The 14741-nt window shown below is 37.1% G+C and overlaps 1 protein-coding gene across 2 annotated transcripts; it reads right to left on the bottom strand.

The window, feature by feature from the left end:
- Window positions 1–391: 391 nt before the first annotated feature.
- On the bottom strand, window positions 392–7735 carry LOC148212231 (T-complex protein 1 subunit alpha-like). Of its 2 annotated transcripts, none has more exons than XM_088121403.1 (6): window positions 7620–7735; window positions 6778–6864; window positions 4441–4575; window positions 4076–4176; window positions 904–1643; window positions 392–814 (listed from the first exon to the last, which is right to left on the bottom strand). In XM_088121403.1, the coding sequence occupies exons 1-5, from the start codon at window positions 7704–7706 to the stop codon at window positions 1355–1357; spliced, it is 699 nt and encodes a 232-aa protein (XP_087977529.1). In that variant the 5' UTR covers window positions 7707–7735; the 3' UTR covers window positions 392–814; window positions 904–1354. The 2 variants fall into 2 exon arrangements, with proteins under 2 accessions (XP_087977529.1, XP_087977530.1); XM_088121404.1 differs by having other exon boundaries at window positions 409–814; window positions 904–1019.
- Between the last annotated feature and the right edge of the window lie 7006 nt (window positions 7736–14741).

The following is a 14741-nucleotide window of genomic DNA, read 5'->3' as shown; positions in this document are numbered from 1 at the left end:
ACATATACCCTAGCTATGAGAGTTCTACACAAGTGTAGTCTACACTAGATAGCATTGTTGTAAATATTCTCATTGACCCCATGAATGGAGGTGAGACATCAGTACAGACATTCCACCATAAATGCAAGGAACTCATACTAATAAATCTGAGTCAAATTCATGCAACTCAATCATCAAAATATGTATGAGTTAATAGATGATTGAGTAAATATATGTATATACTAATAATTCAACCATTAACAAAACGTGAAAGTTAATAGATGCATATATCAATTCAAGAAACAACCAGATACGTAAGTGATTACATCTATTCACGGTTTTACAACTAAGTTATCATAATTATATAAACTAGTACATATATATCCCAACAATTCAACAATTAACAAAACATGAAGTAAACAGATGTATATATCAATTTATCAACCAAATTCAAAAGTCAATACATCTATTGACTACTGTACTACAAAAGCTAGTATATGTATATCCCAATAATTATCTCACTAACAATGCACTCTTTCTCAACTATCTTGAGATATTTTCCTTTTCCATGGAGCATAAGAGTATAATTAGAATCTAATTTTTAAATATTACTATTCAACACCAACATCCACTGAGTTCTTACCTTCTCGGTGGATTCCTTACAACCAAAATTCCTTTTAGGGTCAATTTTAATCTGTTTTGTTTTACCTTCGACCAAGTCTCCTCCACCCCTCTTTTTGTTGGTATCCTGCAATTTCTTACTTTTCTTTCCTTGGACAACATCACATTCTACAGTATTCATTGGAGTCTTTCTTTAAGGACTTGATGATTCAATCTGTATATATAAAAATAAAACAAAACATATTAAACTTGAGGATTTTTAACAAAACAAACAACCCATATGTAAAACGGATTTATCTATACCTCTTCTTCACTGTCTAAGCTGATTGTGCACGTTTCTCTTCGACCCCCTGTTATTCCAGCAGCCTTCAATCGTTCACTTGATCGTCGAGTTATTCCTCCTCTAACTTTAACCACATCTATAGATTTTATTTAGATTTAAATTTACTTAAATATAGTAAGTTTGTTGGAGTTAAACACATGTACTCCTCAAATATGGTTATGAACAACACGCTCATGTGATAGGTACCACATTTATATATTTTTAAAAATACACCTAAAATTTAGGAAGACAAAAAATTTCTTTTTAAATTAAGTTGCAAAATCAGAACAAAAACCTTCCTCAAACAGTCGGGATATTGACGGACAAATCTTGTTCAAACGGTAGGGAGGTATTGACGGTGCAACAGTAGTATGGACGGCGCGGCGGTGGTTTTAGTCGGTACTGCGATTTCGAGCGGCGGCTGATGGAGCTCTAGCGGATGGGGGATAAGAGCGCTTGAGCAGCGGTTCGGCGACTGATGGATGGGACAGCGGTTCGTGCGTCGGCGTGGATGGGGAGGCAGCGTGAGCAGCCAGTTGGGCGAGTTGGGCGGCTGTACTTGCGAGTTGGGCGAACCACCGATGACTGGACGGTGGCGTCTGGCGAAGCTCCGACAGATGGGAAACGAACTCGCCTGAGCAGCCGTTCGGCTACTGATGGATGGGGCGGCAGTTCGTGCGTCAACGTGGATGGTGCGGCGACATGAGAGCGAGGAAGGATGCTGCGGCGTGTTTCCCAATGATATAAAAAATAACAGAACACAAGTTGAATGGAGCACGAATAGATTATTTGTCTAACAAGTTGGGCATGATTAATATATATGCACCAACTTGAGGGGGAGTGTTAGAGTTTAGATATTAGTATGTTTTATATTCTTGTATTAATATTAATTTGTCCTTTACCTTCTCCTTATAGGATTATGTCAACCTTGTATATTTGTCTATATATATAGACTTTAATAATGAGAATACATCACATTGGATTCTCTCCAACCTTAGTCTCTACGTGGTATCAGAGCTCTAGGTTTCTTCTAAAATTTTTGTGCCCATTAGGGTTTTGTACCCATTAGGGTTTTGTGCCCATTAGGGTTTTGTTCATTGCTATCCAACTCAACTCACTACTGCCGCTGCCGCCGACCACCACGCCGACCGCCGCCGTTTACTGATTCGCCAGCGCTGTTGTTTTCCGATTTCTGTTCGTGGGTTTCGTCTCGCCGCCAATCGCCGTCGCCGTCGCCGTGTGCTTTCGTCACTACCAGTTGCCACCCGTCGCCTTCGCCCCTCTGGTTGTCGTGGGTTAGCACTTAGGGTTTATGGTTTCAGAAAATACCTAATCCGGTTTGGTTCCAGCAGTTTGATTCATCTGTTTTGTTTGGTTCGGGTGGTTTGGTTTGGTTCTGTCGTTTTGTTCAAATAAGTTCGTTTGTTTGTTATGGCTGAGAAGAAATCAATCGTAACTTATGAGGTGATTCCAATGATATAAAAAATAACAGAACACAAGTTGAATGGAGCACGAATAGATTATTTGTCTAACAAGTTGGGCATGATTAATATATATGCACCAACTTGAGGGGGAGTGTTAGAGAGTATAGATATTAGTATATTTTATATTCTTGTATTAATATTAATTGGTCCTTTACCTTCTTCTTATAGGATTAGGTCAACCTTGTATATTTGTCTATATATATAGACTTTAATAATGAGAATACATCACATTGGATTCTCTCCAACCTTAGTCTCTACAAGGAGTAAGAAATAATTATAGTAGTAATATTGTAAGTTCACCCTACTTAATTATGAACCATTTATAAAAGTTGAACTTGCATGCAGTGATTATACCCATAAACATAATGTAACCTACCACATCATACATCAGATTGCAACCTAGAATTCTAGTTTCAATAATGTAATTTCTGGCACCCCCTACTGTTTGGTGGTAGATTCACAATCTTCCTTTATTGAGAAACCAACTTTCATATTGTATATGGATACATCTGACTTTTCCTGGGATTGTAAAAGATTTTTTTATCAAATGGTATTTGACTGCCCTTTCCAAAGACAAGACTAAGTATTCTGGACTATTGTGAGTTCCTGTTGGGAAATTTAACTTAAAAGGAATGGGAGAAGCTTTGAGGGGAGATAGGAACATCTGGGAGTGGTAGTATACTATTTGTTTTTTATCCTCTTATGGGAGTGCGTCAGATAGGGCTTTCTTTGTAATCAGTCTCCTCCGTTGATGTGTTAATTGAAGAGTTCTTTGATCTCCCTTGTCTTTCAAGGTTTTTTTTATTATATTTCATTCAATTAGTGAAATATTTTTCCTCATCCGTATAATTATTCATCAGTGTTTTTGAGGCGCACCCAGGCGCTCGCCTCAGGCGAGAGGCGAGGTGTTTTCGCCTAGGTGCGCCTCGCAAGGTGCCCAGGCGAGCGCCTTCAATCGGGCACTCGCCTTTGGGCGCCTTGGCATCCCTGTTGCCTGAGACAAGGCGATCGCCTCCTTCAAGGGGGCGATCTGCCTTTTTTTTTTTTTAATTTTTTATGTGTTTTTTTTTTTAAAACACCCTCGCTTGAGCAACCCAAATCCTATCTCTGCCTCCCCTCCCTCTCAACATTCACCTTCACGGGCTTCAAGCCTTCACCACCATCAATCCCTGCCATTGTTTGTCTTTATTTAGAACTAAACTTATAGAATTTGGTTGTTTTATGTATCTTGTTGACATTTACTATTTTGGTATTAATTTTTTTAAGGTAATTTATGCACTATATATATAATTTTTACTTATTTATTAAGGTGCGCCTCGCTTCAATCGGGCGTCGCCTTTGTATCGCCTCTCGCCTCAAAGCGATCAAAGGGCTTGTTGTCTTGCGGTGCGTCTTGCGCCTCGAAAACACTGTTATTCATCAACAGTAGAAATTCCCAAATCAAATAGTTCTTTGATCTCCCTTGTCTTTCAAGGTTTTTTTTATTATATTTCATTCAATTAATGAAACATTTTTCCTCATCCGTAAAATTATTCATCAACAATATAAATTCCCAAATCAAACGTAGAATAACTGACCATATAAGCAATTAGTGAGTACTCAACATGCTGTAATCCAGAAGATAAGATTACACACGGGATACTCAATTCCAACTCACACCAAGCATTACCGTATTGGACTCGAGGGTCCTTTTGACAATAGATCATCATGCAAAGCCCTCTCCATCTCGTCGAGCATATAGTCATTTGCGCCTCTAAGAATCAAGGAAACCTAGAGAATAATATTTTAAAAAATATTCAGAGATCACACCACAAGGTTATCATATTATTCTCCATTGTTCAGCACCCATGCAAAATCTTATCTATTTTCAGAACAAGTCCAATTTCCTTGGCCGAAGGTAACAATTTGAAAAATATATCAGGATCAGAATTAATACCTAGCATTCTAACGTCACCTACTTAAAGAATTAATAATTTAAAACGATTAGGTTTGGAAGTTAACTTCAACAGCTTTAGCTCGGACAAAGTCACTTACCGCACTAGTAGTTTTAGAACCATTTATCATAACAACATCATCATCAGCAATTCGCTCCTCTACGACCTCGTCAGCACATCCAAGAAGTGATGACTCGAAGGTTTCCTCCCCCTCCATGTCAGCAAATGTCGAAACCTGCCGGCCCATGAACAGTGAGGATGACAATTAAAAACAAAAAAGATAATAGCTTGAAGTACAAGATATTGGCATAAGATATAAGACATTATACAACAAAAGTGATGTAGAAAAGTCCCAAACGTAGTAGCTCAGATAAGAAGCTCAGAAGCTTTTTCACTGAAGAAAAAAACCTCACATAGAGGACTTGCAAGAACACAAAATATCAAATGCCCTCCACTCTTTCTGTATCCTCTTCAAAAGGAGACTACTATCTTAGGAGTGTAAGAAACCAAACCACACTGAGTAGATTCAATTCGGTTAACCATATTGATTCAGTTAGCAGTTGAACCAAAGTAAACCAACTTTATTGAGTATATAATTTTTTTAACTATATATATATATATAATTATATATTTATTTGTTATATATCAATAATACTATGTTGTTTACATGAAAAAAGAAAATTGCTGTCTGCTGCAGCAGGCAACAATAGCAGCCAAATTTTTTCAAAATAATGTGTAATTTTCTACCCTCATTTTCGTCCTTCACAAAACCGTAGCCACTAACTACAGACCCAATGGTAACGTTCATCAGTCTGCCTCTTCACATGGACACAACACCCCCCCACCCCCCCCCCCCCCCCCCCCCCCCCCCCCCCCCCCACCTTTTTTCTTCACAGCATCGTTCTGTTTCCAGTCAAAACTCCTCTCTCATTTTCCATCCTTCACTCTCCCTGCTGATCCGCTGATATCTCACAGCTTTCACTCGCCCCAGTCCAGTAACTGATGATCCAAACTAATTTACACTATTAATCGGCCCTACTTACCAAATTACAAAAATGGTGATTCTACCATGAACTTGAAATACCCAGAAAAAACCTGAGACTTAAATGTGAGATTAGATTACATTCTGAAAACTTATCAAAAAGTGTCAATAGACATAAAAAAAATATGGATCAAGAGATAACCACTGGGAAAACTGATCAAACAAGAACGAAACCATAATGCACAAAAAGCGATCCAAGCGTGCAAAGAGAATTATGAAAATACTATTTTTCCCAAGTTCTACGGCCTTTCCTGGCCTTTCCAACAAGAAAGGTTCGGCCATTAGGGATTGCTGGATCACAGAGGAAGGGACATGGGACCTGGGCATGAGAAGGAACCTCTTTGAAAGAGAGATAGACAGATGGGCTGTCTTAACAGCCAAGCTGGATGGTGTGCTTCTTGGTCAAGGCAGTGACAGATTAGTGTGGAAAGCAGACTCCAGAGGTACGTTTTCAGCCAATTCTGCCTTCTTGGCTCTCACAACTCCTTCCCCAAAGCTTAACTCGGCTAAGGCAGCAATCATTTGGAATTTTAAAGTTCCGAGAAAGGTGAAGGTTTTCCTATGGACTTTATTCTACAGAGGTACCAATATACTGCCGACAAAATTCAGAAGAAACTCCCCCATTTGGTGCTCTCCCCGGCAGTCTGCAGCTTATGCTCGAGGAACTCACAGAATGTGGATCATCTCTTTATGCACGGTACTTATGCTTCCACAGCTTGGAGCTTGGAATTATGTGGCTTCTCTATAGCTTGTCCTTTTGTCTCCCTCAGCATATTGAAGATTTTATTTAAGAAGGTTTGGGTGGAAAAGCTCTCAAAGGAAAAGCTTTTATCATGTGGAATTGTGCTGCTAGTGCGGTCCTTTGACTTCTTTGGAAAGAAAGGAATAGTCGGATTTTTGAGGATAAAGTTGTCTCGATAGATTCTTTTATTTGTGAATATCAAGCATACGACTTCTCAGTGGACTTCTTCACACAAAAAGGCTTTTTGTAATTACAGTCTTTTTTTGATTATGCAAGATTGGAAAGCTATGATTGTATAGTCCTTTGGGGAGGGTTATCTCCACCCTCCGCCTTTAGGTTGTTTTGGCCCCGTTTTTTGGGTGTTTCCATCTAATATATCTCTTTGGTCTCTTATCAAAGAAAAAAAAAAGAAAAAAAGAAAAAAACTTTAGTTCTCTAAGTATAATATAATGCCAAGATAATGAAAAAAGATCTATTTAGCAATCTGCTCAAGCATTAGCGATTATACAATGCGCTCCACATATAAGAAACAGTGTAGAAAGTACATGTAAGCCCTCAATCAATATTTGGGATGACCTTCTACAGTGAAATAAATGGCAGATTAAATGAAAAAGGACCGTTGATACATAAGGAAAGCATAACTATTAACACACCATGGTTGCTCCAGGAGCCTTGGCGACATGGCGCATGTCCTCCTTTTTGACTCGCCTAACGGCAATAGCTCCCGCCTCCACAAAATACTGACATTAATGAAACAAAAAATGATTAGACAATTAAACCGCTCGAAAAGAAATTACAAAATATGTCAACAATTTTTATATTTTTTCTATATCAAGGACATCATATACAAATACAACAGAACAAGTCCTTGTACAATTAGTAGAACAATTTAAAACAACATTCCATTTCCCCGACTCCAATGATGTGGGAAAATGATTCAGAAACATGATGCCTAGGTGGATTACTGTTTCTAAAAACTATCCCCAAAATGTTCTTTAAAATTGTTTACCGTTGTTTTCCAAGAAACACTGGGCAAGATCTTAGATAAAACAACAAGTCATTTTCTATAAGAATGACACCAGAGCCATATACCACCTAGGCCCACATAAACACACTAACAAAAAGATTTTAAATCATATATGTGGGAGTGCATTTCATTAACTTAACCGACGTGGATTTTAGTCAAAAAATATATGAGATGCACGACGTTCAAACACAGGACAGCTAACATAACAGAGAATGTTAGAAAATAACCCCAGACAAGTAGTAGACACTAACCAGTTGGGTATAGCCTTTTTTTTATATGAAACAAATATTTCATTGATGGTATGAAATATACAAAAGGCCACAAGGGTAATTACAAGAATGTCTTCCATCTTGTAATAAGGTCGTTTAGAAAGTAGCTATTGAAGGGAGAGTAGAAACATTTACACCAACCAATTAGCTGGGTATAGCTGAAAGCAGTCAAATGAGAACAAAATCTAAAGCAGCTTGCCTTGAGTGCCATGTCATCAATCCCTTTCCAGGTGAGAACAACATTTGCCCCAGCTTTCAAAAGCTTTTCAATGCGTTCTTTCATCATATTGGACTCCCTGTGAACAAGATGTGCAATAATTGCCAAACAAAAACTTTAAACAATATAAGAATTCTAAATTTTGATTAATCTAAAAGACAAATACTTGAAAGTTTTCCCAAAAGAAAAAGCATAAAACACGTGAAAATTTCAAATAGCTATGGCAGTGAAGTGAATATTTGGGAATAAAAAATCAAAATTTGACTCTATGGAACATTTGGGCACATCAAGCTCAAAAGAAATTTGGGTGCTATCTATTACCGCTGACGGATTTTCTCAAGCTCCCTGGGGTCAGTGACAAGAACTTGTACTCCCAGCTGCATTTTTGTCTTTTGGAGATTGAAGTCAAGGCATGCAATCCTTGCAGGTGCAACTCTAATTGGCATCCCTTGAGCTGCTCGACCAGTATTTAGAGCATAACCATTCAACAGATAGCTATCTTTTGCACTCTTTCCATGAGCTTTCAAAATGTTGATTCCCTGAAACACAAAACAGAACAAAACCAAAATACAAACGTCTAGTTCAACAAATCCTTATCTAAACCCATACTCTTATTCAAGGACTCTGGCTCAACTCCTTAATAACATCAATTTTAATTTCGAAGATTTTTCTGTCAATAGTCAATGATCTCTTTATATAGAACCTGGATTTTGTAATCAAGGAGAATCCATGAAGGTTAAGAAGGGGGTTGAGGAAGAAGACACCATGGGAGCCTAGTTGCAAACGGGAGGAAAGAGCATTGTTAACTGTGTGAAAGAGATTTTCTTTTTTTGGTAAAAAATGCTTATAGCAAGTTTATCTCTTTCACTTCTAAGAAAAATTTTCTGATTTCTCTCCATTAAGGACAAAAAAAAATAGCTTACTATTGCTATTCTTGAACACAACCACAAAAACATACTTTCTTGAACTATTTCAGATCGGAGAAAATGCAAAGGGGCATAAAGCCTCGAATAGTTCCCACCACAAAATGATAGCCAAGAAGCTTCCTGTAGAAACTAAGGTTCGAGAGAATCCAATGTGATCTATTCTCATTATTAATGTCTATATATAGAGACAAATATACAAGGTTGACCTAATCCTACACGGAGAAGGTAAAGGACAAATTAATACATATTAATACAAGAATATAAAATATATACTCTAACACTCCCTCTCAAGTTGGTGCATATATATTAATCATGCCTAGCTTGTTAGACAGACAATCTATTCGTGCTCCATTCAATGTTTTAGTAAAGATATCTCCTAACTGCTCTCCAGTCTTCACATATCCTGTAGCCACTAATCCTTGCTGTATTTTCTCATGTACATAATGACAATCAACTTCAATGTGTTTGGTTCGTTCATGAAATACTGGATTAGATGCAATATGGAGAGCTACTTGATTATCACACCAAAGTTTCGTTGGAGTGGTGATGCTAAACCCCAATTCAATCAGAAGCTGATATATCTATACTAATTCACACACCGAATGTGCCATAGCTCTATATTCTAATTCAGCACTCGAACGCGACATGCCATAGCTCTATATTCTAATTCAGCACTCGAACGCGACACCACGTTTGTTTCTTACTTTTCCAAGAAACTAAATTACCTCCGACAAATACACAATATCCTGAGGTTGATGTTCTATTTTCCTTAAAACCTGCCAAATCAGCATCTGAAAAACGTTCAATATTAAGATGACCATAATCTTTATATAACAAACCACGTCCAGGAGCACCTTTCAAATAACATAGAATATGTTCCAATGCGCCTCAATGGTCAGTCGTAGAAGAACTCATAAAGTAACTCATAATACTGACTGGATAAGCTATGTTTGGTCTCGTAACTGTAAGTGTCAATTATAAGAAAAATAATTCTCTTGTATTGTTTCAAAGAATTGATACAAGACTATAAATAGTTGTCATAAAGAAGAAACTAAAACGAAATTCTTGCCTATTAGGATAAGGAAAACACTTACCTACTAGAACAAGAAAACCCTAATCTAAATACAATAGGAAAAAAATAATTTAACACTCCCCCTCAAGCTGGTGAATGAATATTCTCCATTCCCAGCTTGTTAACCAAATGCTCAAAGTTGTTGTTGTTCAATCCTTTTGTAAGAATGTCTGCTATTTGATTATTTGTTGGTATAAATGGAGTGCATATGAGGCCGCTGTCTAATTTCGCTTTTATGAAGTGTCTATCGACTTCAACATGCTTGGTTCTATCATGTTGAACTGGATTATGTGCAATACTGATGGCAGACTTATTATCACAATAAAGTTTCATACGCCCTTCCCATGGAACTTTCAAATCTTCTAAAATAATCTTTGTCCAGAGTAATTCACAAATGCCTAATGCCATTGCTCTAAATTCTGCTCTGAACTTAATCTTGCAACTACATTCTGCTTTTTACTTCTCCATGTTACTAAGTTTCCGCCTAAGAAAGTACAATAGCCAGAAGTTGATTTCCTATCGTCTATCGATCCTGCATAATCTGCATCTGTATACACTTCTAGATTGAGTTTATTGCTTTTCTTAAATAGTAATCCTCTCCCAATAGTGTTCTTTAAATAGTGAAGTATACGATACACTGCTTGAAGGTGGACTTCTTTTGGACTATGCATAAATTGACTCACCACTCCTACAGCATACGCAATATCTGGTCTTGTATGAGAAAGATATATTAATTTTCCAACTAACCTCTGATAAGTTTCCTTATTTACTGGACGACTCTCTTCAGCTGCACATAATCTATGATTTTGATCAATCGGCGTTGTCATTGGTTTGCTACCGAGCTTTCCCGTTTCAAACAGTAAGTCAATCACATATTTCTGTTGTGATAAGAATATGCCCTGTTTAGAATAGACTACTTCTATCCCAAGCAAATATTTTAATCTTCCCAGTTCTTTAACTTCAAACTCTTGGATTAAACAATTTCTTAGTTTATCTTGCTCATTATTATCATTGCCAGTAACAATAATATCATCCACATAAACAATCAATGCTGTTACTCCCCCTACAGCAGAATGTTTTATAAACAACGTATGATCTCCTTGACTTTGTTTATAGCCAATTTTCCTCATAACCTGAGAAAATCTACCAAACCATGTCCTAGGAGATTGCTTTAATCTATACAATGCCTTTCTCAATTTACAAATTTTATTTCCTGCTTGCTCATACCCTGGTGGAATCTCCATATAAATTTCCTCTTCCAAATCACCATGTAAAAAAGCATTTTTTACATCATATTGTAACATGTCCCATCCATGGTTGAAATCAAGGGATAGAAGTATTCGTACTGTATTCATCTTGGCAACAGGTGCAAAGGTTTCAAGATAATCAACTCCATATGTTTGAGTATATCCTTTAGCAACTAACCGTGCTTTGTACCTCTCAAGTGTTCCATCTGCTTTATACTTCACAGTGTATATCCATCGACAACCTACTGCTTTCTTATCTTTAGGCATATTAACCAACTCCCATGTTCTATTTTTCTCTAAGGCCTGCATTTCAAGATTCATTGCTTCTCTCCATTCTTCCCGTTGTATTGCTTCCATATATGTCTTTGGAATATTTACCTAAGTAAGGTTCACCATAAAGCTTCTATACTGACTTGAGAGCTTGTCATATGATACAAAGTGAGATAATGGATATTGAGTACAAGTTCGTTTTCCCTTCCTTAAAGCAATAGGCAAATCCATATCATTAGTAGATACTATAGTGTCAGGCTCATTACTGATATTTTGTCTTCAATTTCAGTTCCAGATATATGTTCAGACTCTTGGACTTGCTTATCTTTTTCAGTGTTCTTTCTCGAATAAACCTGTAATGGCATAGTAGTAGGGGGGTTGAATGTCTCTAATGAGGTGTCTAAAGATGAAGAGGATTGACTAGGGTCCATGTTAGTAGGGTTTGGTGTATGTGATGGCAAATGGTTTGAAGGGTTTGAAGGAAATGTGAGGTTAGGAATAGGTAAATTCTTATCTTCCAACAATATGTCCTCCCCCTGAAGATAAGGTGATGTAAAGAAGCTGGTATCTTCATAAAAAGTGACATCGGCAGAGATGAAATACTTTTTAGAAGAAGGGTGGTAGCATTTATTTCCCTTTTGAGTGTTCGAGTATCCAACAAAAATACATTTGAGTGATCGTGGATCAAGTTTACCTCTTTGATGACTATGAACATGAACAAAAGCTACACAACCAAACACTCGAGGAATCAAGTTATTTGTCGTACGAAAATCAGGGTAAAATTTTGATAAGATATTCATGGGAGTTTTTTGATCTAAAGTAGCAGATGGTAGCCGATTGATTAAGTAAGTGGCTGTTAGTACAGCTTCCCCCCAGAAGGATTTAGGAACATTTCTTTGGAAAAGAAGGGCACGGGTCACAGAAAGGATGTGACCCATTTTTCTTTAGGCAACCCCATTTTGTTGAGGAGTTTCCACACAAGACGCCTCATGAATGACTCCATATTTTTGAAAGAACGATGTTAATGTTTGGTTGAAGTAGTCTCGAGCATTGTCAGACCTTAATCGTTTGGGTTGGATTCCAAATTGATTTTCAATCATATGGAAGAATGTTTGAATGGTAGAACCAACATTAGATTTTTGTTTGAGAAGATAAACCCACGAAACCCTAGTACAATCATCGATGAATACAATAAACCAGCGTAATTTGGAAGTATTTGGCATGTTGGAGGGACCCCAAACATCACTATGAATAAGAGAGAAAGGAACTGAAGTTCGTTTATTATTACTAGGAAATGGAACACGCTTGTGTTTAGCAAATTCACAAATGTCACACTGTATTGAATCAAAACTAAAGTTTTGGAACAAATCCGGGAATAAAATTTTAAGAGATCTAAATGAGGCATGCCCTAGTCTATAATGATACAACCAAAGTTTATTTAAAGAGGGATGAGTTTGTGAGGAAACAAAGACTTGAACATCCTTCCCAACACTATCCTTGCCAATAGGTTCATCAAGATAATAAAGTCCATCTTTTTCTTTAGCAAGTCCAATCGTCTTCCCATTGCCTTGGTCCTGAAAAACACAAGAAGGAGGAAAAAATGTTACTTTGCATCCCAAATCTTGTATCAAATTTCTTACTGATATCAAATCAACAGTTAACCGGGGTATATGGAGCACATTTTTTAAGGTAACGTTTGAATTTATTTGGATGTCTCCTTGACCAGCCACTGTTAATAGAGTACCATCTGCAGTAGATATTTTTTTATTGCTCGGACAAGGACTGTAGGAGATAAAATGACAACTACTCTTTGTCATATGGTCAGTTGCACCAGAGTCAATAATCCAAGTAGAGAGTTTAGGATGTGAAGTTGTACCTGAAAAGGCTACTGAACATGGACCTTGATTAGGATTCTTTTTTAAGGTTTCCAAAAAACTCCTTAGCGTTTCAATCTTATTTGTGTTTAGTTTTCCTTTTTCAAAAATCTCTTCTTGTCACAACGCCTTTCTGACTTGATGAAATATGAGCTTGACTATTTCCTCTATTTGCATTACCTTTATTTGACCAATTCTTGGAATTCGAATTCTGATAGTTTTCAGGTTTTCCATGTAGCTTCCAACATTTATCCTTGGTGTGCCCTGGTTTCTTGCAATAAGTGCATACTACACGGTCTTTATTTCTTGTTTTTCCTACATCCCAATTGTTAGCTCTTATACGTTGCTCTTCATCAGTCATTTTAGTACCTCCTATTTTCATGACCGATCCTTCTGTCTATGGTTCCAGCATAATACTACGGCGAGATTCTTCACTTATAATAATGCCAATAACTTCATTCAGAGATGAGAGATCTTTGCCCAAAATTTGTATTCGAACAGCATCAAATTCTACATTGAGACCAGCGAGAAACGTATAAATTCGGTCTTTTTCAACAAACTTTTTTAGAGTAGCAGCATCATCAGTACATTTCATATCAATGCATTGATAATGATCCAGTTCTTGCCACAAACTTTGAAGAATTGTAGAATATTCTGTCACTGTTCGATTGTTTTGTTTTGTTCCAAAGATACGAGTTTTGATATCAAGTATTTGTGCATCATCTTTTACTTTGGAATAAGTTTGCTTCATTGTTTCCCATATGTCCTTTGTAGTCCTAAGAAACATACATGTATCACTAACAATAGGAGTCATTGAATTCCATAACCAAGTCATGATCATTGAATCTTCTTCATCCCATGCATCAAACTTTGGATCTTTCGGTTTAGGTCCTTCCCCAATAATGTGGTTCAATTTTCCTTTTCCTTTCAAGAAAGTTCGAATAAGTTGAGACCATTTAAATAATTTTTCCCATCCAATCTATAACTAGGATGGATGTATTGTAGGTCTCTTGTGGAAGATTTATTAGCTTCTTCCATGATAGTTTCTTTGGAAGCTTTGGTGGAATCCGTTGACTTTGATTAGAGAAAAGTTAAACAAATAACCTGAGAGCTGGATAAACCTGCTGAACCGGACCAAATCGAGTAGAACTGGACCAAAAATGACTGAACCGAGACTAAGCTGAACAGAGGTTAGAAACTGAACCAAGCCGAACCGGAAATCGTGAACCGACCAACAAATGTTTAGATTTCCCTTTTAAAACCCCTAGCAGCCACCCTTTACGACAACAACCCTAGCAGCCACGCAAATCAGCAAACAGCGGCAGAGACGGCAGCGGTGGTCGGCGGCAGTATTGCAGTGGGTTGGGTACAATGAACACTTGCAAAATAGTGTTCAAAACTTCAAACCCTAATGGGTACAAAATCCCAATGGAGACAAAACCCTAATTCCCACAAATATTTTAGAAGAAACTTGGCTCTGATACCATGTTAATTATAAGAAAAATAATTCTCTTGTATTGTTTCAAAGGATTGACACAAGACTATAAATAGTTGTCACAAAGAAGAAACTAAAACGAAATTCTTGCCTATTAGGATAAGGAAAACACTTACCTACTACAACAAGAAAACGCTAATCTAAATACAATAGGAAAAAAATAATTTAACAGTAAGCTAATTCAGCTTCCTTACTAATCTCCTATGTTTCAAAGGATCTT

The sequence above is a fragment of the Momordica charantia genome, assembly GCF_013281855.1.
Source record: "Momordica charantia cultivar OHB3-1 chromosome 3 unlocalized genomic scaffold, Mcharantia_2.0 BLBB01000003.1, whole genome shotgun sequence".
In the NCBI taxonomy this organism is placed as follows: Eukaryota; Viridiplantae; Streptophyta; class Magnoliopsida; order Cucurbitales; family Cucurbitaceae; genus Momordica; species Momordica charantia.
Note: the sequence above shows the minus strand (reverse complement) of the source record. Positions and strands in the feature narration are given on the sequence as shown.

Excerpts from the sequence above, each read along its gene's own strand:
- LOC148212231 (XM_088121403.1), bottom strand. The coding sequence starts at position 7,706 with ATGATGAAAGAACGCATTGAAAAGCTTTTGAAAGCTGGGGCAAATGTT. Across the intron at positions 4,576-6,777 it reads AGGCTCCTGGAGCAACCATG|GTTTCGACATTTGCTGACAT; the intron begins GTGTGTTAATAG and ends ATGGGCCGGCAG. Across the intron at positions 4,177-4,440 it reads GTTCTAAAACTACTAGTGCG|GTTTCCTTGATTCTTAGAGG; the intron begins GTAAGTGACTTT and ends ATTATTCTCTAG.